Source organism: Ursus americanus, chromosome 16 (assembly GCF_024610735.1).
Source record: "Ursus americanus isolate L20-20 chromosome 16, mUrsAme1.1.p, whole genome shotgun sequence".
Lineage (NCBI taxonomy): Eukaryota > Metazoa > Chordata > Mammalia > Carnivora > Ursidae > Ursus > Ursus americanus.
Window position 1 is genome coordinate 55,510,934 of NC_142142.1, and position 25,526 is coordinate 55,536,459.

The window sequence follows — 25,526 nt, forward strand, 5'->3', positions numbered from 1 at the left end:
ACAAACTGCCAAAACTGAATCAAAAAGGAATAGAGGGGCGCCTGGGTAGCGCAGTCGTTAAGCATCTGCCTTCGGCTCAGGGCGTGATCCTGGTGTTCTGGCGTTCCGGGATCGAGTCCCACATTGGGCTCCTCCACTGGGAACCTGCTTCTTTCTCTCCCACTCCCCTGCTATGTTCCCTCTCTCACTGGCTGGCTCTCTGTTGCATAAATAAATAAAATCTTAAAAAAAAAAAAAAAAGGAATAGAACCCTTGAATTGATCTACAACTAATACTAAAGAGACTGAATGGTAATTTAAAAACCAACCACACAGAACAGCCTAGACCCAAGATGGCTTCCCCAAATGGTGAATTCTGCTAAACATTTGAAGAATATCAATTCTTCACAAAATCTTCCAAAAAATAGAAGAGGGAACACTTTCCCACTCATTCTATAAGGTCAGTATTAACCCAATACTAAAACCAGACAAAGGTATCACAATAAAAGAACAAAAAATAAAACAACCCAGAAAAAAACAAAACTACAGACAAATACCTCTTAAGAATATAGTCGCAAAAACCCTCAAAAAATTCTAGCAAACCAAATCCAGCAATATATGAAAAGGATTATTCACCATGACCAAATGGAATTTGTTCCAGGAATGCAAGGTTGGTTTAACATCTGAAAATCAATTAATGTAATAATGTCCTAATAGAAAAAGGACAAAAATCACATGACCATCTCAGTAGACACAGAAAGAGCATTTGACAAAATTCAACCACCACTTCATAAATACTAGGAATAGAAAGGAACTTCCCGAACCTGATGATAGCACATTTTACTAGATGTGCTAGCCAGAGAAATTGGGCAAGAAAAGGAAATAAAAAGGAAATAAAAGGCATCCAAATCAGAAAAGAAAAAGCGAAATTATCTCTATTTGGAGATGACATGATTTTGTATATAGAAAATCTTAATACACTAAATAAAAAACAAGGTTGCAGGATACAAGATCAATATACAAAAATTAATGGTATTTCTATACAGTAACAATGAACACTCTGAAAATGAAATTTATAATTGTATTAAAAAGAATAAAATACCTAGGAATAAATTTAACAAAAGCGCAAAAACTTATACTCCAAAAACTGCACAAATTATTGAAAGAAATTAAAGAAGACCTAAATAAATGGAAAGCCACCCTATATTCATGGAGGAGGAACGCTAAGAAGGCAAAACTCCCCAAATTGATCTATAGATTCAATGAAATCCCTATCCCTATAGGAAATATGCAAAATAGGAGACAAAGTAGGTAAGACAGAAAGTAGGTAAGTGGTTGTCTAGGGTTGGGGAGGATAGGAGCATTGGGCTGGGGCTATGGCTAATGGGAAAATACTTTCATTTTGGGATGATGAAAATGTTCCAAAATTCATTGTGGTGATGGTCACAGAACTCTGAATATACTAAAAGCCACTGAATTGTAAACTTTAAATGGGTACATGGTATGATATGTGAAATACAAATAAAACTGCTTAAATGAATAAAATAATACATTGGCATATATTTTTCATGTCTAATTTTCAAATAAATGTACTGTAAAACAGCTGTAACATTTTGCCAATAAAAGTATGCAATAATCTCTAACCCTTGTAGCCAGTTACCTCTGTTAATCCTTAATTGCTTTATTCATTCATTCATCCAATATTTGAGTACTCTGTTCTAGACATAGAATTCTAAAAGCCCTGGATATAAAGCAGTGAAAAAATGGGTAAAAATTCTACTCTTAGGGACCTTACATTCTAAAGGAGTGGATAAAAAATGAAACATATGTAAGTAAGATTATGTTATATACATACATATGTATGTAAGATAATGTTAAATGTTAAATGATAAAGAGAAATGATAATGTTAAATGTTAAATGATAAAGAGAAAAATAGAGGAAAAGAACTAAAGGGAAAACTGACCACTCACCACACTCCTCTTCCCTTAATTTTAGAATAAGGTGACTAGGGAAAACCAGAGAAGGTGATATTGAGTCAAATCCTTAAGGCAGTAAAGGAGGAAGCCAGGTGGATGCCAGAGGAAAAATATTCCATGCAGACAGAACAGCAAGTGCAAAGGGACTAAAGTAGGAGTAGACAGGTGGAATGTCAAGGAATAGGAAGACAACCATTGGTTTTGCAGAATGAGCAAGTGGAAAAGTAGGAGGTCAGAGAGGTTATAGATAAACTATATAATGCTGAGTGCCACTGGCCTACCCCCTCTCTCCCTCTCTTTAAAAAAGTAAAATAAAATAAGAGGACACCATTTTCCATCATCAATGGGCATACTGTAACAAAAAATATAGGTGAAAATGTAAATGTTTAGTGGGCTTAAAAACAAGAATTTTAGAATTTATAGAGTTGGAATTTCCAGAACTTTTACCTTATTAAGTTCTTTCCGTACCAACAAAACTTCTCCCATATTTACATCAATGGAAAGGTAATAATGAGGTATGGTTTGCTTAGACTGCATTAACCGCTGTGCAATAACCTGAAATCAAAGAGATTAAAACATCATTTATCTTAAGCTCAGGTGAGACTTTACCTAATGCAGGGTTCTGTTTGCTCCTTTACCCTGCTCCCTGGTAATGGTTACCTCAAGCATTACCAGAACTGGAATATGGAATTGGAATATGCACCAGAACCTGGGTTCCTTCTAGTAATATTTAATCAGAACAATATTTGTTTATCCCAAGTATTTAACTGGCCAAACCAAACATCTTAAACTAGTCATCTAAGATTCCCAATTAAAAAAAGTCTCTGCTAGTGTTTCAAACTGTGGATGCAACTGAACAATCAGAGTACAGATACCCCCCACAGCTTTGGTTGCAGATTTAGGGTAATACTCTTACACGACGAATGTTGCTGATTGGGACATCTGTGAAGACACCTGTAGGAACAGGCGCCACTCCTGGACCCGCCGCAGGCACAGCAGCTGCCGGAGCCTATGGGGAAGTACAAAAGCTCTTAGTACCTGTGGCTCAATCCTGGCATATGCAACGGATGCAAGCTAGTGACTCTTACAGATGGCAAAGTAAACATTAAAAGGCTTAGAGAAAATAGCTATTTCTATCCCAAGGGAGCAAAACGGACTCAGATTTGTGCTGTGCTTATATAAAAAGTCTTGTTTTTAATTTTTATACTTAGAATTCTGTGATCATGTTTTAAGTATCATTTTTCTTTGTTCAATGATTACTTTGTCAAAATATTTTCTATTTCCAAAATTACCTTCAAGAAAAGCAATCAAAGCTTTCTCAAATTGAAAGAATTAGAGATAAACATAAAACAAGGTAATTCACTTTTCCGAACAGGGTTAAGAAAAAACAATGATAAATCTTTCGTATGTAGTTATTTATTTTAAATATTTTATTTATTTATTTGACAGACAGAGTGTCCACAAGCAGGGGGAGTGGGAGAGGGAGAAGCAGGCTCCCTGTGCGCAGGGAGTCTGACTCGGGGCTTGATCCTAACACTCTGGGATCCATCGAGCCCCAAGTCAGCCTCCCTGCACACAGGGAGCCCGCTTCTCCCTCTCCTCCTGCTCATACTCTCTCTCTCTCAAATAAATAAAATCTTTTAAAAAATAGATAAATAGGGGCGCCTGGGTGGCGCAGTCGTTAAGCGTCTGCCTTCGGCTCAGGGCGTGATCCCGGCGTTCCGGGATGGAGTCCCACATCGGGCTCCTCTGCTGGGAGCCTGCTTCTTCCTCTCCCACTCCCCTGCTGTGTTCCCTCTCTCGCTGGCTGTCTCTCTGTCACATAAATAAATAAAATCTTAAAAAAAAATAGATAAAGCAAACATCTAAATAGCTAAATCATTTTCCTTTTAGCTAATTATCAACACTTCAACCAACCAAGTGAGAGTTGGGTGGCTATATGGATTTAATCCCTGTGTGGAATAATTAACTACATAAAACTCAAACTCTACTCAACCAACTTGTAAGCATGCATTTAAAAGCAGGGCCTGAAGGAGAGGATTTGTTAGGAAAAATTTAGTACCACTACCGGGGAAAAAAAAAAAGAAACTGGAATGCATGTCAATGTAGCATATCATCTTTCCTTTTGTATGCTGAGTGACAGCACATTCATATCTAAATATTGTTAGCCAGTGAAATTAGACAAAAGAAAACACAATTCTGGTTAAGCTATTCCATTCATAAGTAACGTACAAAAGGGTCTAATAGGTTGGACAGGGCATTTTGCAGGGACAAAATACCAAAAGAAAAAAAACAAAACAAAAAAAGCCAAATCTACTCACAGGCGCAGCTTTAGTAGGCACAAAAGAGTCTATGTCCTTCTTGATGATTCTGCCTTCTGGTCCCGTGCCTGGAAGAGACGCAAAAATAGCACACATGAGAGCAGACTGCTGGTTCCTCCAGGAGATCAACACTATGATCCTGAAGTGCAAGTTCCTAAAGGTTCTCTACCAAAGACCCTCTGAAGGGGTCACTCACTGCATTACTCCTGTACCGCAACACAGCAGGTTTTGTCAATTATTAATTATAATTCACACAGAATGCTCTCATTTGATCTATAGTCGTTCTTTTCTCTGTAACTACAGCAAATACTCTTGTTAAATACTTCTTTTAGAGTTTTACCTAAGCTATACTTCATCTTTTCATGTTCTTTACTGTTAAATTGGAAAATACTGACACATGGATAATGCTGAGTACAATTTATACTTCCCAAAGTCTAGCTGCCTCTCTTAGCTCCAAAAAACCCTTTCTGAACCTTGAAATGGATCTCATTTGGGTTCTAGATTCATTTGATCACGAAGAATTCCCTTTGTACAAAGTCAACAGATATGACAACAATTGTTTCTGGCAAATTACACAAGTTAATTTTGCACCCCAAAATAGCTTGAGTAACTCTCAACTGCAATGATCTCATCTTCAGAATCACTCCTTCCTTGTGTGGTCTACATCATTTAGTCAGAGCTTTCTCGCAGTGACCAAGGTTCTAAACTGGCCCGTGTCAGAGACTGGGAATGAAGTGTGTGCAACATCACACACAAGGAAAGATCTTCAAATCCTCTCATGAAGGGCTTACTTTTATTTTCGCTCAACTCCTTCCTCCTCCCATCCACAACCAATCAGGTTTAACTGAGACCCGAACAGATAATCCTGAACCTTAATTCTAAGGAGATTCAGAATTTAGTTATTAAAATACCTTTTACACTGGCCCACTTCTAGAAAAAATTTGGTCAAATTGATTCATCTTCCCCCAAGGCAGACTTTTAAAAGGAGTCTCGTTGTATGCAGTTCGTCCCAACTCCTTTCCTTCCTTATGAAAAATGAGTTGGCTAGGATTGTGTTTATCCTCACCTGGAGCTCTAGAACAGAGGTAGCAGTACCCCTATTAGAGACCCCCTTCTTTATAAGCAACAGAAACCATCACCTCCCCCCTTACTGCCAAGGCAGATCTGGCACAGCACCTAAGAGGAGGAAACCCACAGTATCACTGGCTTAGGCTGGGCTTTAACCACCCACAAGAATTTCCTATTAGGAATCCGCTGAAATCTTTTAAATCTTTTTGCCTATCTCACGAAGAAGGCACAACAGGCCATCATAAAGCAATATGGCTTAAAGGGAAGAACACCAGACTAGGAGTAAAAAATGTAGGGCTGTTGTCAAATATAAGTTGGAAGACTAGAGTCACTTATCTCTGCTGGTCTTTAGTCTCATCTGTAGAATAAAGATTATAATACCAGCCCCTGCTCAAAGAAGGTTGTGAGGATAAAATGGGATAGTGATGTGAACGTGCTTTGCTTCAAATAAATATGAAACATATATGAGTAGCTGTGAGACAAATCAAACTCTGAACGTTAGGGTTTAGGCTTTAAAACAGTTTCTCCCCAAATGATTACACTTTGGTCATATTTGCTAAGTCATCTGTCCCTCCAAGAAGGGCAGGGGGACTGGACACTGAGTTTAACAACTCACGGTGAAGGATTTAAATAACCATGCTTCTTACAGAAACCTCCAAAAAACTCTTTTAAAAACAAGATTTGGAGCTTCTGGGCTGATGAACATATCAATGTGCTGGGAGGGCATGGAAGCCCTGCACCCCTATAACCCTTGCCCTTTGCATCTCTTCTATTGACTGTTTCCATGTGGTATCCTTTACAGCAAACTGGTAATGGTACATACAGGGCTTTCCCGAGTTCTCTGAGTCATTCTAGTGAATTTGCATACATGAAGCAGGGGTCTTGGGAACTCCTGACTTACAGCCTTACAGCCTCCTGACTTACAGTTGGGTCAGAAGTATGGGTGTTCCCCAGGACTTGCAGCTGGCATCAGAAATGGTGGCAGTCTTGTGGGACTGAGCCCTTAACCCCGTGGAGCCTGACGCTAACTCTGGAGAGTTAGTGTCAGAATAGAATTAAAGTGTTAGATACCCAGGTGGTGGCGGAGAATTAACTGTTGGTGTGAAAAAAACATTTGGTGACAGAGATGGTGGTCAGAAACCACCACACAATCACTGATCCTCTCAACTCATTTATTCTAGACCACTGCCTCCTACAGCAAAATTTCTTCAACTTCACTAGACCCCCACTCCATTGCCTCGACTGCTCTCATCACCTATCATTTCCCTTTCACCTTCACTTCTTCCTCACCCCGCTTACGCTGTGGATCATGGTTATACTCACTTCCTGGTCAAACTCTAAAATGTCTGCCTTCACAATGCCAGCATCAGAGCAGCTTAATGCTGCTGGGGACAAAAAAATGCACACATAGGGGCGCCTGGGTGGCTGACTCAGTTAAGCATCCGACTTTTGATCTCAGCTCTGGTCTTGATCTCAGGGTTGAGTTCAAGCCCCAACTGGCCATGGGGCCTACTTATAAAAAAAAAAAATGTACACTTAGATGACCAATTATACCCTAAATTCAGAGCCACAAACCTGAAATAGGGATGTTTTTCCATTTCTTTGTGTCATCTTTAATTTCTTTCATCAGTGTTTTATAGTTTTTAAAGAACAAATCTTTTACTTCTATAGTTAGGTTTATTCTTCCTTGCTAATTTGGATGCCTTTCTTTCTTTCTGTTGTCTGATTGCTGAAGCCAGGACTTCCAGTGTAAGACTGGACATCGTGTCTTGTTCCTGACCATAGAGGAAAAGCTCTCAGTTGTTCCCCACTGAAGATGATATTAACTGTGGATTTTTCATGTATGGACTTTAGGATGTTGAAGTATGTTCCCTCTCTCCCTACTTTTGAGGATTTTTATCATGAATGGATTTGGCTCTTATCCATTCTTTTATTAATGTGGTGTATGATGCTGGTTGATTTGCAAGTATTGAACCACCCTTGCAACCCAGGAATAAACCCCACTTGATTGTGGTGAATGATTCTTTTAATGACTGTTGGATTCGATTTGCTATTTTGTTGAGAATTTTTACATCCACGTTCATCAGGGATACTGGCCTGTAGTTTTCTTTTTTAGTGGAATCTTTGATTTTGGTATCAGGGTACTGCTGGCCTCATAGTATGAGTTTAGAAGTCTTCCTTCCAGGGGCGCCTGGGTGGCACAGTTCTGCTCAGGGCGTGATCCCGGCGTTACAGGATCGAGCCCCACGTCAGGCTCCTCCACTATGAGCCTGCTTCTTCCTCTCCCACTCCCCCTGCTTGTGTTCCCTCTCTCGTTGGCTGTCTCTCTCTGTCAAATAAATAAATAAATAAAATCTTTAAAAAAAAAAAAAAAGAAGTTTTCCTTCCATTTCTAGTTTTTGGAATAGTTTGAGAAGAATAGGTATTAACTCTTCTTTAAATGTTCGGTAGAACTCCCCTGTGAAGCCATCTGGCCCTGGACCTTTGTTTGTTGGGAAATTTTTGATTACAGATTCGATTTCTTTGCTGGTTTTTGGTCTGTTCAAGTTTTCTATTTCTTCCTGTTTCAGTTTTGGTAGTTTCTATGTTTCTAGGAATTTATCCATTTCTTCCAGATTGTCCAATTTGTTGGCATATAATTTTCATAATATTCTTTTACAATCCTTTGTATTTCTGTGGTATTGGTTATTTCTTCTCTCACTTGTGATTTATTCAGGTCCTTTATCTTTTCTTTTTGGTAAGTCTGTATAGGGGTTTATCAATTTTATTAATTTTTTCAAAGAACCAGCTTCTGATTTCATTGATCTGTTCTACTGTTTTTTTAGTTTCCATATCAGTATTTCTGCTCTAATCTTTATTATTTCCCTTCTTCTGCTAGCTCTAGGCATCATATATAAGGTTAGGTTGTTTGAGATTTTTCTTGCTTCTTGAGGTAGGCCTGTATTGCTATATACCTCCCTCTTAGAGCTGCTTTTGCTGCAAACCCAAAGGTTTTGAACTGTTGTGTTTTCATTTTTGTTTCCATGTGTCTTTTTTATTTCTTCTTTAATTTCCTGGTTGACCCATTCATTCTTTAGCAACACGTTAACCTCCATGTATTTGTGGCATTTCCAAGTTTTTTCTTGTGGCTGACTTCAAGTTTCACAGTGTTGTGGTAAAAAAATATTCATGGTACAATCTCAATCATTTTGTACTTGTTGAGACCTGATTTGTGACCTAGTATGTGATCTATTTTGGAGAATGTCTTGTGTGCACTTGAAAAGAATGTGTATTCTGCTGCTGTAGGATGAAATGTTCTGAATGTATGTTAAGTCCATCTGGTCCAAGGTGTCATTCAAAGCCATTGTTTCCTTGTTAATATTCTGTTTGGATGATCTGTCCATAGCTGTAAGTGGGGTGTCAAAATTCCCTGCTATTATTGTATTATTATCAATGAGTTTCTTTATGTTTGTTATAACGTTTTACATATTTGGGTGCTCCGAAGCTGGGGGCATAAATATTTCCAATTGTGAGATCTTCTTGTTGGATGGTCCCTTTTATTATGATATAGTCCCCTTCTTCGTCTCTTGTTATAATCTTTGATATGAGATCTTGTTCGTCTGGTATAAGCATTGTTACTCTGGCTTTCTTTTGATGTCCATTTGCATGATAAATGTTTCTCCATCCCTCACTTTCACTTTTTTTTAATTTTAATTTTTTAACCTTAAGTAATCTCCACACCCAACATGGAGCTCAAATCCCACAACCCTGAAAATGAGTCACATGCTCCACCGACTGAGCCAGCCAGGTGCCCCACTACCCCCTCACTTTCAATTTGCAGGTGTCCTCAGGTCTAAAGTCGGTCTTTTGTAGCCAGCATATAGATGGGTCTTGTTTTTTTATCCATTCTGACAACCTGTGTTTTGCTTGGAGCATTTATTTACCTAAGTAGTTATTGATACATATGTATTTAGTGCCATTTTATTACTTGTTTTGTCGTTTCTGGAGATTTTTCTCTGTTCCCTTGTTGTTTTTGTCACTTTTGGTCTTTCCTTCCTACACAAAGAATCCCCTTCAATATTTCTTGCAGATTGGTTTAGTGGTCACAAACTCCTTTAGTTTTTGTTTGTCTGGGAAATGTGTGTGTGTGTGTGTGTGTGTGTGTGTGTGTGTGTGTGTGTGTGTGTGTGTTTTAAGTAGGCTCCACCCACTCGAAGCTTGAAGTCACAACCCTGAGATCGAGACCTGAGCTGAGATCAAGATAAGACACTTAAACGACTGAGCCACCCAGGTGCCTCGATCATCCAGGAAACTTTTTTCATTAAATTGTCTGGGAAATTCTTTTTTTTCTTTCTTTTTTCTTTTTCTTTTTCTTTTTTCTTTTTTTTTTTTTAAGATTTATTTATTTTAGAGAGAGAGGGAGAGAGAAGGAGGGGAGGGGCAGAAGGAGCGAGTCTTAAGCAGACTCCTCGCTGAATGCAGAGCCCGAAGCAGGGCTCAACGTCAGGACCCTGAGATCATAACCAGAGCTGAAACCAGGAGTCAAACGCTTAACCTACTACGACACCCTAGTGCCCCTGTCTGGGAAACTCTTCATCTCTTCTTCTATTCTGAATGACAGCCTTGCTGGATAAAATGTTCTTGGCTGCAGATTTTTCCCATTCAGCATGTTGAATATATCATGCCACTCTCTTCTGGCCTCCCAAATTTCTGTGGAGAGATCTGCAGCTAACCTTATGGGTCTTCCCTCGTAAGTTGGGGACTTCCTCTGTCTTGCTGCTTTTAGGATTTTTTTTGATCACTATATTTTGCAAATGTGACTACAATATGTCTTGGTGTTGGTCTGCTTTTACTGATTTTGATGGGAGTTCTCTGTGCCTCCAGGATTTGGATGTCTGTCTTGTCCTCCTGACTACAAAAGTTTTCAGCTATTATTTCCTCAAATAAACCTTCTGCCCCTTTTTCTCTCTTCTTCTTCAGTGACTCCTATGATATGAATGTTATTACTTTTGATTGAGTCATTAGTTCCCTAAGTCCACTCTTGTGATCCATCATTCTTCTTTTGTTCAGTTTCATTATTTTCCATAATTCTAGCTTCTATATCATTTATTTGTTCCTCTGCTTCTTCCATCCTAGCGGTCATTACATCCAGCTGGTTTTGAATCTCAGTTATTGAATTTTTCATTTCTGCCTGATTGTTTTCTTAACTCTTTTACTTCTGCAGGGTCTCCCTGATGTTTTCCATGCTTTTCTCAAGCCCAGCGTGTATCCTTATGATTGTTGCTTTAAATTCTCCACTAGGCATATCACTTTTATCTGTTTTGATTAGATCTCTGGCCGTGACCTTTTCTTGTTCTTTCTTTTGGGATGAAGTCCACCATCTTGGCATTTTGTCTAGGTCTCTGTCTTGCGTGTTAAAAAAAGCCTATTATATTTCCTGCTCCAGAGAGTAATGGCTTTATGAAGAAGAGGTCATATAGTACCTAGGGCATGGCACTTCAGGGAGGGTCTCTAGTGTGCTGTGTGTACTCTGCTGCTGTGTTTTGGCTGCTCTATCAGTCAATCCTTGCCTGCAGTGGGCAGTGTTTGGACCTTGGTCAGAGTATGGCGAGTTTCAACTAGGTGTGCTCTGATCCATTTGTTAAATGAGACCCGATGCTACTTCCACTAGAACTGAAACTTTGAAGAACTCTATGGTCAGTAGATATGGTACAAGCAAGGATCTGTGCTGGTCTTCTGGGGAAGGGACCTGCTGCACTGGTTCTTAGGTGAACTTGCCTGAGAAAAGCAGTGCCAACAGAGCACAGTGGGATGGGACTTGGTGTAAGCAGCCTAGGCAGCAAGTGTTGGCACTGTGCTATTTACTGAAGTTGGTTTATGCTGAGGGGTGAGGGAGGGAAATGGCACCCGCCAGTTCTTTTTCTCCCCAGTGAGGCAACACAATCTCTCAAAGATGCACTCCAAGAAGAGCTAACAAGTCTCTCCCCATGTGCCCTAGGTGATCCTCAGATCGCACCATCCACCCTGGGGTTGCTTGCCTGCCTGCTCTCCAAGAATAGGGCAGTGCCCTCAGGTCTCTATCCCAGCCAAGCCTATGGACCTCTAAAACACCAGTCTTTGAGCCCCACTGGTTGCAAAAACTCACGAAAATCAGCCCCTCTCATTTTCCCAGCCAATGGCTTTGGGGAAGTATTCTCCTTGTATGTATCCCTATGCTCTCCATTCTCTTGCCTCTCTTTGCAACGAGGGCTGCCCTCCCCTCTGCAGTACCCATTATGCGTTTCTCCCCCAAACCACTTTTCCTCACTTCCTACCCTCCTTGCTGTTGCCTCTTCTCTCCCTCTAGTTGTGCATTTGTTCTATCAGTCCTCACATTGATTTCTTGGATATTCGGAATGATCTGATAGTTATCTAGCTGTGTTCAAGGGACGAGGCTAGGGTCCTCCTCCCGCCATCTTAGCTCCTGCCCTCCATAGCAAAGCTTTTTGAATGAGTTGTCCACAATGCTGTTTCCACTTCTCCAACCACTTTCTACTTTTCAGTCTATCCAGACAGGCTTCCACCACACCTCTGGTTTGAAATAAGTTGTCAAGTCCCCATGTACCATCCTTGACTAAGTTCTGTTGATTCTGTCAAAAATGTATCTCGAAACTGTCCATTTCTTTCCATTTCACTCTGACAATGCTTGTCTAAGTCACCGCTGTTGGTTCTAGCAACAGTATCTTAACAGGGACTTTGCCTTTCATTTAACCCATTTGCACAAAACAGCTAAAATGATCTTTTAAAAATATAAATAATTTTACGTCACTTCCTTTTAATCCTTTAGTAGCTTCCTGCTATGCTTTAAATAAAATTCCAAATTCTACCATGACCTGTCAAGTCCTTGTTCTCACCCCTATGTTTCTTTCCAACCTCACCTCCTACCACTAGACCCTCTGCTTGCTATGCTCCATTAACACTGGCCTCCTTTGTGTTCCTCAAACATGCCAAGCTCTCTCCCACTTCAGATTGTGTACTACTGGTCTCTCTGTTCCCAGTTCTTCACACGGTTGGTTCACGGCTGACTCCTTCTCATCTTTCAGGTCGGATTAAATGTCAACTCATCAGAAAGATCTTCCCCAACCACCATATCTAACAGCAGTCAGGCTGCACATATATTCACCCTGTCACTCAATAGCTATCACTTGGTTTATTCTCTCTTAACATTTTGATCATCCTAGGTAATCACAAGTTATTTTCATTATTATAGCTAATACCTGTATATGCTTCCTATGTGTAGGCACTGTTTGTTAACTTAGTTCACCCTCACAACCTATAAGGCATTATTTTTATATACAAATGAAGAAACTGAGACACAAAAGGTCACACAGGTGGTGTACAGCAGAGCCAGGGTTCACACCTGAGCATTCCAGCTCTGGAGTCCATACTCTTAACTACTATGCTGTACTCCCTTTATGTGTAACTCTTCATTTTTGTTAACATAAGCATTTGAAACTGAAATCTTGTCTGTTTTATGAACAAGTGATGCACAGACAAGACTCAATGAATATTGGTTTAAATAGTAGTCAATGAATCACCTAACTCTAACTGCCTGATAAGAATATGGGGGCTTTCCCACTTATTTTTTTGGTACAGCAGCCAGTGCTGCTAAGTATCTCATAAATGATCCTTCTTGGGGCGCCTGGGTGGCTCAGTCGTTGAGCATCTGCCTTCGGCTCAGGGTGTGATCCCAGTATTCTAGGATCGAGCCCCACATCAGGCTCCTCCGCTATGAGCCTGCTTCTTCCTCTCCCACTCCCTCTGCCTGTGTTCCCTCTCTCGCTGGCTGTCTCTCTCTCAAATAAATAAAATCTTATTAAATAAATAAAATCAACTTTATTAAAAAAAAATGATCCTTCTTCACTTGTCTAAATTCTTTGGATATAATTATTAACCCAGTCCCTCCTCTCCTTAAAATTTATTCCAGCTTACATTGCTGTCCCTAATTCTAGTCACATACACATAAAAAATGGCAATATACCAATGAAATAACATAAAAATGGAAAAGAGCATCTTCAAATATTGTTTAAGAATCCTCTGAAGGCCAAAAAATTTATAATATTCTATTCTTATTCTTTGGGGACTGCCTTGCCTTCTAACCACAAAACGGATAGCAGACAGATGATAACCAGCACTGAGTGCCCACAGCTGGACAACTAGGGAAATAAACAGTATCTAGATTCAAATTGGAATTTCAGTACTTAACAGAAAGGGAGATCCCTTAAGAGTATTTTCTTATCCAAAAAATGGTGAATGATACTTCTTACTTCAAGAAATGTCATGCTAAATGTGGCAATTCAAACACTAGTAGCCATCAAACCAGGCTTCAGGTTTAGTAATTTCCCCTTCTCCAAATAAGCATCTTAATTACCTTACATTTTAGCTCAAAAATATTTATTTAAATGCCAAACGGTAATACTAATATGAACAGAACTGACATTTATTGAGTACCTATTATACTTTAGATACTGTCCTAAGCCCTTTACATGTTTTAATGTACACTATTATTTCAGTTTTACAGATGGAAAAGCAGATGGTTTAAGTAATTCATCTAGTAATTCACCTAAAGCCATATCACACAGAAGATGATAAAGCCAGGAGTAAACCCCAGATGGTCTGATTCAAGACACCATGCTCTTATCAGTAAGCTATCTTTTCCTTTGCCCTCAAGGAACTTCAGTTGTATATGAATTTTATTATTCAAAGTCATTTCAAGTCACCCCAGGTTTATGTTTTATGCTGTGTACTGCTAGATTCAGTCAGTCTTGCACCAACAGAGATTTCTTATTACATAGTCAAGTCCTACAACTCAATTCTGCCAAACAAGCACATTATACTTTCACTAAAAATTAAGCAGTTCCTATAAACTGAGAAAGAAAAAGGCTATCTACATTATATAGGTAGATCCTAGATGGACTAAATGCAGTAAGTTTCCCTATCTGTGGTGGCAACAAAGGAGATTACTTCCCTCCCCCATCCTTTTCTGCACTATTCCAAATAAACTGACTGTACAGCGTTGTCCTTGCAGGTTTTAGGAAGGAATCTCAAGTAAATTTTATCTTTACAACCCCATTCCATAGAGACAAACTTACCTTTTACGTGTGTAAGATCAATCCCTTTCTCTGCTGCCAATTTCTTTGCAAGTGGGCTGACAAACAACCTTCCCTTGGGTCCAGCAGGAGTAGCTGGGCGGGTGGCTGAAGGTGTAGGTGCTACAGGTTGGGGAGTTGGAGCAACAGGGGCCACCTTTTGAAAAAAGTTACAGATTGTTAATTCACCACTATAAAGACTGGCCTGAAAGATGAAGAGCTTACATTTATTAAGAAATCAAAATAACTTTTATCTATTTCCCAAAGATCACAATGCATATTTTTCCTCCTTAAACAACATAATATAGCAATATGAAGAGTAATAATATAACCTTATGTCAAAGACAGAACCATGTTAAGTTATCTTACTCCCTGATAACATGGAGAGACATGAATTTAATACTGCTAACCAGTATGCAATATACTTATAGACTTTCTTTACTTTCATATCTTGCTGTTTCGTTATTCTCATTCTCTTTCATGACCAACGTTTTTTTGTTTTTACTTAATCTCATTTCAAAATAATAAATTATGCTGGAAGGTTCCATGCTGAAAGCACCTTAAGAAGTAACTACTACTTATCAGCTCCCACAAACGTAGGGAAGTCAGAAATCAAGTTTTCTCTGACAGAAATGTGTACTTAGTCTAAACTTACAGAACACCAACAGAAGGCTCGTCACAGCATTACCTAGCCTGGCGTGCATACAAGGACATGTTAGATATGTAGTGTATACTATATAGCACACAACGACAAAACTAGATTCTATGCAAAACAAGCCATGTTATGTCAAGGTTCTAATGTATTATAAAAATAAGCTTGACCCACTATCATAAGTGAATACCAAGAGTACTGACAGTAACAAAGATTTACTGACCCTCCAACAGTACGAGTTTGAACTACACAGGCCCACTTACACATGGATTTTCTACAGTACAGTACTGTAAATGTATTTTCTCTCCCTTACAATTTTCTTTTTTTTTTTAAAGATTGTATTTATTTATTTGACAGAGAGAGACAGCCAACGAGAGAGGGAACACAAGCAGGGGGAGTGGGAGAGGAAGAAGCAGGCTCCCAGCAGAAGAGCCTGATGTGGGGCTCGATCCCAGAACGCCAAGATCACGCCCTGAGCCAAAGGCAGACGCTTAACGACTGAGCCACCCAGGCGCCCCTCCCTTACAATTTTCTTAATAACATTTTCTCTATTATGCTTTAAGAATATGGCATATGGGGGCACCTGGGTGGCACATCGGTTAAGCGTCTGCCTTCGACTCAGGGCGTGATCCCAGCGTTCTGGGATCGAGCCCCACATCAGGCTCTTTCGCTATGAGCCTGCTTCTTCCTCTCCCACTCCCCCTGCTTGTGTTCCCTCTCTCGCTGGCTGTCTCTCTCTCTGTCGAATGAATAAATAAAAAAAATTAAAAAAAAAAAAAAGAATATGGCATATGATATGTATCATATACAAATACTATACAAAATACGTTTTAATTGACTATCTACTGTCTATGTGGTCAGTAAGGCTTCCAGCCAACAGCAGGCTTATTAGTAGTTAAATCTGGGTGGAATTCAAAGTTATACACAGATTTTCAAGTGTGCAGAGTTGGTGCCCCAGGCCCCACGTTGTTCACGAACAACTGTATACAGTAACTTCCATATGCATATCTATACCTAAAGCAGAAAAAGAACATGTCACCTCAGCTTTGTTCTCAGCAGAACTCAAGACAGCAGGAGAAAAAAAAAAGCTACAAGGATCCAACCACTGACTATTAGGGGAATGCTGCCTGCCGCATACCTTGCAGATCTCCACAAAAGCTCACTATCTCTCTTTTTTTTTTAAGGTTTTTAAAATATTTTAAGTAATCTCTACACCCAATGTGGGGCTCAAACTCACAATCCCGAGATCAGGAGTTGCAGGCTCCACCAATTGAGCCAGCCAGGAGCTCCTAACCATCTTATTCCTTATTCATAGATTCTGAGAGCTGGAAGGAACCTAGAATATCATCCATTCTAATCCCTTAGCTTAGAGATGAATAAGTAAGTATTCCCTCAATTCTAAAAGCATACTTACCGGGGGTGGGGTAGATGGTGGTGCTTGTGGTTTTAAATCAGTTACTTCGGTTGGCCTATAGTCAGCAAATGCTGGTATATCTTCCTCTTTTTCTACAATGATACAAAGTGGAGTTCCTAGAGGGACATCTCTTGTGCCTTCAGGGATCAGGATTTTTGCCAGGTAACCCTCTTCCTGTACTTCAAAACCTTAAATAGAAAGACCATTATGGAATTTAAAGGACTCCACTATTCCACCAAACTTAAAGCATGGTTTTAAGTAAAAAACTCTTCTCCCTCTAACAAGCTATATAACCTTTTGTGAGTTAATGTCTCTGTGTCTTGGCTTCTTTAGCTACAAAATGGGGATTACAATAATACCTACCTCACAGGGATGTTATAAAAATTATTTTTTCTGAAGTACTTAGAAACAATACCTGGTACAAAGTAAATACTAAATAAACAGCTGTTAAATGAAACTATGAGAAATTTAGACAGTAGTTAGTTCTGAACATTTTCTTAAAAGCATCTCTAAAAGGAAGCCACTATGCAGACCCACAAGACTCCAAGATGACATCAACTATACCAATATGGCATCAGTTGTACTTCTAAAGATCAGAACCACATGGATGTTAAATTAAAGGAGCTACTAGAATTGACAGTGATGTGGGATTATGCCCTTAAAGGTATCGTTGGAGTTTTTCAAAGAGGTTATTTGGTATTCAACTAAATGTTTCAGTGTGAAGAAATACGGCATTACTAGGGTTTCTATGGTGTTGACAACTTATGTTTTATTCAGCCATTGCTCTTCTGAGAAAGAACTCAAACATGACGTGTTACAAAAGTAAAACTAAAAAAAGACCATGCAGAGAACAATTTTTGCCTTGCAGATCTCTTGGCTTTCTGCTGTGTTATGCCCCTCCCTGACAAATACATCTTTGATGAATCCCTACCTTTTCCAGCTAAGAATTAATACCCAATAAAAGCTATGTAAAAAAAAAGACTCCAAGGCCACAAGAGAGTTTAAAGAATTTGACGAAGGTAATGCTTCTCCAGTGACTATTAGAGTCTCTAGAATACCATCTCTATAGCAATTCTGGTATTCAAGTTAAAAGGCAAAGCAGATCTATTGTTACCAAGTCGTTTTATTTGTTTCTAACAAACAGAATCCTCTCTTCTAATAAAATCTTTCAGTTGAAACACAATATACAAAAAGATAAAAAGGAGCTGCCCTGGTGGAAGTTGGGGAAAGAGGCAGGGCAAAGCAGAGTCCTGTTCATTAAGTCTCCTTTGCCCCCAGGTGCCATCAAGGAATCACGGGGTGTGAAGAACACAATCTAAAACCACCATTGCAGAGGATGCCCAGAATCGCCCACTACATCTCTGGGGACTGGACAGGAAAGAAACAGATCTACTAATATCTATAAATATTATCACAAATAGGTGGGCTTTGTTTTGAGCATAACAATAAATCAAAAAGGGAATATACGGAAAAGCAATATGATGTGTGAACAGGTATATATATATTCTATTAGTCGTTCTCAAACTATGAAAGCAATCCAAACCATGGTTTGTTTTCCCTCGAAGTTATCTTAAATTCTTTGTCATTTTCCTGCCTTGAAAGTAATTTTCTCCTCTTTCCTTTTTCCCCCTTGCCCAATTTAAAGAATAGCCGTGCTGATATAGCTTCTCAGTAACATAATAAGACTAAGAAGCAAACTCTAGATAAAAATAATCTCTAAACTGACATATCCTTGATTCATGAAGAGTGCAGCATGGAACTGACAAATTCCACTATGCACGCTTCTGTCATTACATAGCCTGTTCCAGGAAATGAATCCCAAAAATTAAAATTTTTCATGTTATCACTCACTCATTATAGGATAGGACGGCAATCCTCTTCCCTCACTGGAAAACTCAGTGCCTCAACCATTAAGAGCTGAAGAAATCTCACCTATAGTGGCCTTGTCAGTCTCTATCTCTGCCAATAAATCTCCTTCACTTAGCTTCTCACCCACTTTTTTTTCCCATCTCTGAACTGTGCCCATGGTCATGGTGGGAGAGAGGGCAGGAAGAACCACCTGTAGAAACAAACACATATTATTGCTTAATACTAGGAAGCCTGGGACACAACGGCACTTAGGCAAGCTTCATTTTATGGAATGATAGTGACTGACGATCCAAATTCCCACCTGTCTGATGCCCGCATAACAGCAAAAGACCAATGCCTCGATAGTGCCCTCCCAGCTGAACCACCCTTCAAATCCCAAGATCTACAGTATCAGTGATACTTTGACCTTCCCTCCTCTACCAAAGTTAAAAGCAAGGGGTAGACTAGAAAAGATTTCTTTCTAGACAGTCAACATTAATTCCTCAATTACATATGTAAGCACAGAGTATCTTTTCATCTTTTTTATCACTTAGATTAAGTTAGAATTTTTCATTCTCACAGAATGATCTTGGTCGGACTATTCCATTAAAATTTTGCTGTGCTCTGTGTTAGCAGCTACCTTTTCACTCAGAGGAAACTGCATTTCTCCTAAACTTCCCAGATACCTTTCCAAGATAAAAAAAAGAATATTATGTAAACTTATACACCAACAAACAAGAAATGGATAAATTACTAAAACATATAACCTTCTAAAACTAAATCAGGAAGAAACTGAAAATTTAAACAGACTGATCACTAGCAATGAAACTGAATCAGTAATCAAAAAACTCCCAACAAACAGAAGTCCAGCACCAGATGGCTTTCCAGGTAAATTTCACCAAATATCTAAAGACTAGTCAATACATATTCTGCTCAACTATTGCAAAAAATAAGAGGAAGAAAAGTTCCAAATTCATTCTACAAAGCCAGCTGTGATACCTAAACCACCAAAAACAAGCAAACTAACTAACTAACTACAGGCCAATATCTCTGATAAACACAGATGCAAAAATCCTTAACAAAATATTAACAAACTGAATCCAACAATACATTTAAAAAATTCACCACAATCAAGGGGACTTATTCCAGGGATGCAAGAGTGGTTCAATATTCATAAATCAATGTGATATATCACATTAATAAGAGAAAAGATAAAAAACATACGATCATCTCAATAGATGCAAAAAAAGCATCTGACAAAGTACAACATCCATTCATGATAAAAACTCTCAACAGAGTGGGCATAGAGGGAACATACTCAACAAAATAAAGGCCTTATATGACAACCCTACAGCTAACATCATGCTCAATAGTGAAAAACTGAGATTTCCTTCTAAGATCAGGAACAAGGTAAGGATGTCCATTCTCACCACTTTCATTCAACGAAAGTACTGGCAGTCCTAGTCACAACCAATCTGACAAGAAAAAGAAAGGAAAGGCACCCAAATTGGTAAGAAAGAAAGAAACTTCAACTATTGCAGGAAAAAATAAATAAAGGAAATAGTCACCTCCACCCCAACAAAATGTAAACATCAGACTGGCTGATCTCAATGAAACATTGCTTTGCTATTCATATGGCTTCTGTGTCCACTGAACTTGGATGCTTACCCAGTTATTATGGGTTTTGTTTGCTATCTTCCTAGTTTTGTTTTGTTTTGTTTTGTTTTTAAGATTTTATTTATTTATTTGACAGACAGAGAAGCAGCGAAAGAGGGAACACAAGCAGTGGGAGTGGGAGAGGGAGAAGCAGGACTTCCGCTGAGCAGGGAGCCCGATGCGGGCTCGATCCCAGAATGCTGGGATCATGACCTGAGCCGAAGGCAGACACTTAATGACTGAGCTACCCAAGCGCCCCCTTCCTAGTTTTTTATATCTAATTAGCAAGAGGATTATTCTGAGAGGAAAATAATTTTAATTAATGTCTTGGGAAAGAGGGAAAAAGAAAAACTTAGAACTCTAATTAGAAAATATTTTTAAAACGTTTTTCTTTCCTTTAAAGATTTTATTTATTTATTTGACAGAGATAGAGACAGCCAGCGAGAGAGGGAACACAAGCAGGGGGAGTGGGAGAGGAAGAAGCAGGCTTCCAGCGGAGGAACCTGATGTGGGGCTCGATCCCAGAGCACCGGGATCACGCCCTGAGCCGAAGGCAGACGCTTAACGACTGAGCCACCCAGGCGCCCCTAAAATGTTTTTCTTGCTCAGAATTTGTCATCTCCATCTACTTCTTAAAAACCAGTGGAGCTGATAATCTCTATACAAATCTTAAAAGATAATTAAGATACAACTGTTAACACTTGCACACAGAGCCACAGACATAAAATGAGAGAAATGAAGTGTGTCTTATGTAGTGAGATACAGTTTACTGAATAGGATGAAACAAATGTGTGACCTGAACACCACACAAAACTTCACGAGTGGCTATTAATAAAAGACCATGGAGAAGAACATTATGTCCAAAAAAGAAAACGATTCCCATACAGAAATTTCTACAAATAAACTAAGTGAAAGAAAAGCTTTAGTCTTAATCCTTTAGAAAAAGGCCAGCTGCTTTTTTACCCATTTCCAATATCCAAAACACACAAATAAACATAGGATAACTGTAGTATCTGATGAACTCCTGTAGTTTCTTAGAAACGGATTTATTTAACAGAATTAACAGTGATTATATTTATTGCCTTCAACTCTTTTTTTTTTTTTAAGATTTTATTTATCTGGCAGAGAACAGAGACAGAGACAGCCAGCGAGAGAGGGAACACAAGCAGGGGGAGTGGGAGAGGAAGAAGCAGGCTTCCAGCGGAGGAACCTGATGTGGGGCTCGATCCCAGAGCACCGGGATCACGCCCTGAGCCGAAGGCAGACGCTTAACGACTGAGCCACCCAGGCGCCCCTAAAATGTTTTTCTTGCTCAGAATTTGTCATCTCCATCTACTTCTTAAAAACCAGTGGAGCTGATAATCTCTATACAAATCTTAAAAGATAATTAAGATACAACTGTTAACACTTGCACACAGAGCCACAGACATAAAATGAGAGAAATGAAGTGTGTCTTATGTAGTGAGATACAGTTTACTGAATAGGATGAAACAAATGTGTGACCTGAACACCACACAAAACTTCACGAGTGGCTATTAATAAAAGACCATGGAGAAGAACATTATGTCCAAAAAAGAAAACGATTCCCATACAGAAATTTCTACAAATAAACTAAGTGAAAGAAAAGCTTTAGTCTTAATCCTTTAGAAAAAGGCCAGCTGCTTTTTTACCCATTTCCAATATCCAAAACACACAAATAAACATAGGATAACTGTAGTATCTGATGAACTCCTGTAGTTTCTTAGAAACGGATTTATTTAACAGAATTAACAGTGATTATATTTATTGCCTTCAACTCTTTTTTTTTTTTAAGATTTTATTTATCTGGCAGAGAACAGAGACAGAGACAGCCAGCGAGAGAGGGAACACAAGCAGGGGGAGTGGGAGAGGAAGAAGCAGGCTCCCAGCAGAGGAGCCTGATGTGGCGCTTGATCCCAGAGCACCGGGATCACGCCCTGAGCCGAAGGCAGACGCTTAATGACTGAGCCACTCAGGCGCCCCTATTGCCTTCAACTCTTCTGTCTCTCCTACACTCACACTTTATTGTCAGTTTCCTCATTTAGTAATATTACACGACTAGTTCACCCACTCTTAGAAAATAAACACCACATGTCAAAGGAAAACATCAATTGGGGACTTGAGTCAATAGACGATACTAGAGGCCTACTAAATACTCTATTTATACAAGGAGTAGATTATAAGTACAAATCATCCTCCAAATCTAATACAATGTTCTTGAATGAGAAATGCCAAGCATTATCCTATCTACTACACTGAGGCTGGGAAAGTTTAAAGGAATGTCCAAGTTCACGCACCTGGAAATAATGACTAGGAATAAAATTGTCAATTTTCATGTTTCAATCCCTATGTACTTTCTTCTTTTTTTAATCTCTCTTTACTTTCAAATGACAAGACCTAGCCATAGTTAATGCCAGTCTCCAGGATGTGATGGCCATATATGAAAAATAATGAATAATAAATTTTCTAGAGCAAAAACCCAGAGGCTGAGCCTCACCTGCATGTGAGTGGGATATGAGCTACCAGGAGCCTGAGCAGAAGGTGTAGGTGGTGAAGCAGGGGCAGCAGGGGTTGGTGCTGCAGCTGCCTGTGGGGTAGGTGCTGCCGAGGAATCCAATGTGTAATTTTTAAAGGCCTCAATATCCTCAGGCCTATGGAAGAGAAAGAATGTGTAAGTACAGGGGGTTATAAAGCAGATTTAGCTCCTACAAAAGTAGTCTCAGAAGCCTTTAATTCCTCCTTTCTCAATTCTGGGTCAAAACACTCCACTGAGCGCCTGAGTTCCACAAATTACCAAAGTACTACTCACTTTTCAACTGTGATACAGATGATCGCTCCAACTGGAACATCTCTGGTACCTTCAGCAACCAGTATCTTTGCCATGTAACACTCCTCCAGGCTCTCAAATCCAACAGTGGCTTTATCAGTTTCAACCTTTTAACACAAAGCAGCAGCTTAGGCTTAATGCTACCAGTACAAAACTTATTAGACTGTGCCTAGAATCACACAGTTCAACAGTCATGTGAAGATAAAGCCTCTATTAATAGACCTGAAAGGAATTAGCTAAAAATCAGCCTGGCTAGCTGCTGACAACTTATCTAACCAACGTTCTCTAATACCAATTTGTAAAAAACTTCTAAGTTTCTTAAGCAAAAGGGATAATTACCTATCCGGAAAGCTAACGCTCCGTTTAGCTAAGCCAGTTCCTTCTAACTCATTTCCATGTTTTAAATAACTTACCTCTGCAATCAGTTCACCCTCATTGATTTTTTCCCCTTCCTTTTTTTCCCAACGGGCTATGGTGCCTGCCTGCATTGTGGGGGAAAGAGAGGGCAATGGAACCTGGAGGAGAAAAAGGAGAAATACTAAATTTAGAAAACGCTATCTCTCAGTCTGGCTTAATGCTTCATTCAATTATATATGATGAGTGTACTGAGTCCCGTCCCACGCTGGGCACTGGGGATAGAAAAGGAGTTCCTGCCACCAGCTCTCCAGTGACAGGGTTCCTGCTCCAGAGTCCCGTGGGACTGGCAGAGCACGTAACTCAGCAGACATTCCACAAATAGCCTCAGGTTTGGAGCTCTTCTTTCAACGGACTAGATCAAGAGACGGAAGCCTGGAACTCTTTTCCTTCAATGGAATAAATATATCAGGAGAGGTAAGTAAGCTCAAGAGCCACAATAAAGCTGGGTACTGGAGAAGAGACGAATGATACATACTGGAAGGGGGATGAAAGATTACTGAAGCCTTAGGAGGATCTCGAGGCCAAGAAGTCGGCCCTGAAGGACAAACGGGGTCCCGCGAAGGGCAGGTCTGGGGCTCACCTTCTGATGCGGGGGCAGGCTATAACAGCGGCGGCTGGACGATCCCAAAAGCTGCAGTAGGAGGCGATGCCTGTGTGTGGCCCATGAGCTGGGGCTCCAGCCACAGAGTGCCCGGACCCTACCATACCCTGTGGTCCCACTACTGCAACGAGCCGGAGCCGCGCCAGTCCGCGAGGTCACGCATGGAGCCCCCGGGTCCTCCCGCAAGGCCGCCCACCGAACCCCAAATCCTGCCCTTGGGGCTGCATTCTGGGCCCGTCGAGCACAGACGCGCCACATAGTGCCAGCAACCCCCACACCCCAAAACCAACGCCGTCTCCGGAGTGACCTCTCCAAGAGCAGTGCGGCGTTGCCGTCAGCCGCGCCGCCCAGCCGCACATTGTCGTAAAGTGGACTCCAAAGAGTCACTGCACCCCTCCCCAGACTAGAAATGGGTGGAACGTCGACTCTTCCTCCCGGGAGTAGGGCAAAGGGTGGCCCACAGGGGATAGGGCAGACTATTTTGGGGCCACAGGGGCAGGGGCGTTCCAGAAGAGCCAATGCAGGCGCAAGTTTGGGAGAAATAAGACGCGGAGAAGGGGGAAGGTAAAGGGAGGGGGTCCTAGGAGAGGAATCTGAGGGTAGAACCGGGCCTAAGCGACGGTAAGGGCACGGCCCCCGGGGAGGGGCCTAAAAAGGCAGCGAGAGCCCGGCTAATGGAGGCGGAATGGCCTGAGAGGTGGGCTGAGGGGGAGTGGCCAAGTTTTGAGAAAAGCGGGGAAGGGAGCCGGAGGCCAAGGGCGGGGTTACGGAGAGCTTCTGAAGATTGGCGCGCGGAGCCTTCCAAGGGGGTGAGAACGTTCTAGTGATGTGCGGTCAGCCTCCGCAGACCCAGCCGTAGCCAGGTTTGGGGCCTCGCTCCGCGCAGCCGGTATTAAGTTACAAAGGTTTAATTTCAGATCTGTAGCATAACCGGAAATCCGAGTGAGCAGGTTTTCCAGCCGGTGTGAAGGGCAGCCAAGCGGAAGATTCATTGCCCCATTAAGGTGTGCTGTTGCTGGACTAAGCGTGCATGCTATGTATCAGGGTACAAGTTTACAAAACAGATTTGCGTTTCTGACTTACTATAGAATCCCTTTAAATCGCAAAAACTTTGTTATGCTTGAAATATTTCGTACAAAACTACAGAGTTCAGTATAGTATCCGGTAAATACTGGAGGTTGAAGGCACGTCGTTTGATTTAATAAACGAGAAGTTATCTACAATGTTTGTTAGGTACACTTCTATTGTACGGTTATCATAAGTAAAAATACAAGTAAAAAATACCTCATTTCTGAGCTGAGCGTGACATTAGATTAGGAGGAAGCACGTTCTGTGTTTATATCTCTAAGTCCCCATTGTACAGATGGTCATAGAATACGAAGAACACAAGAAATAGGAAAAACCAACATGTGAAAATATGTTCACCCTTGCTAGTAATTAAACATTTGGAAAATTAAAACAGCCAGGAGGCACTATTTCATACCTACTAAAGTAGTAAACTTTAAAAAGCAAAAACCCAGTATTAATGAGATTGTAGAGAAAAAGATGCACTTGTTGAGTGGACCGAGTGCAATGTTTGTTTTTACAGATGGTGGTATAAGAAGTAACAGACTGGGAAAAATGTTTACATCTTTCCCCAAAA

The 25,526-nt window shown here is 40.3% G+C and overlaps 1 protein-coding gene across 1 annotated transcript in view; it reads right to left on the reverse strand.

Moving 5' to 3' along the window:
- DLAT (dihydrolipoamide S-acetyltransferase) overlaps positions 1–24,236 on the reverse strand; it is a 31,539-nt gene extending 7,303 nt beyond the window's left edge. The window contains exons 1-10 of the mRNA XM_045797773.2: positions 23,864–24,236; positions 23,280–23,381; positions 22,849–22,973; positions 22,537–22,690; positions 18,450–18,576; positions 16,518–16,705; positions 14,455–14,608; positions 4,277–4,344; positions 2,872–2,964; positions 2,403–2,510 (exon numbers count right to left, since the gene is read on the reverse strand). Of these exons, the coding sequence (XP_045653729.1) occupies positions 2,403–2,510; positions 2,872–2,964; positions 4,277–4,344; positions 14,455–14,608; positions 16,518–16,705; positions 18,450–18,576; positions 22,537–22,690; positions 22,849–22,973; positions 23,280–23,381; positions 23,864–24,142 (1,398 nt within the window). The 5' untranslated portion in view covers positions 24,143–24,236. The remainder of the gene's footprint in view (positions 1–2,402; positions 2,511–2,871; positions 2,965–4,276; positions 4,345–14,454; positions 14,609–16,517; positions 16,706–18,449; positions 18,577–22,536; positions 22,691–22,848; positions 22,974–23,279; positions 23,382–23,863) is intronic.
- Positions 24,237–25,526: the final 1,290 nt, after the last annotated feature.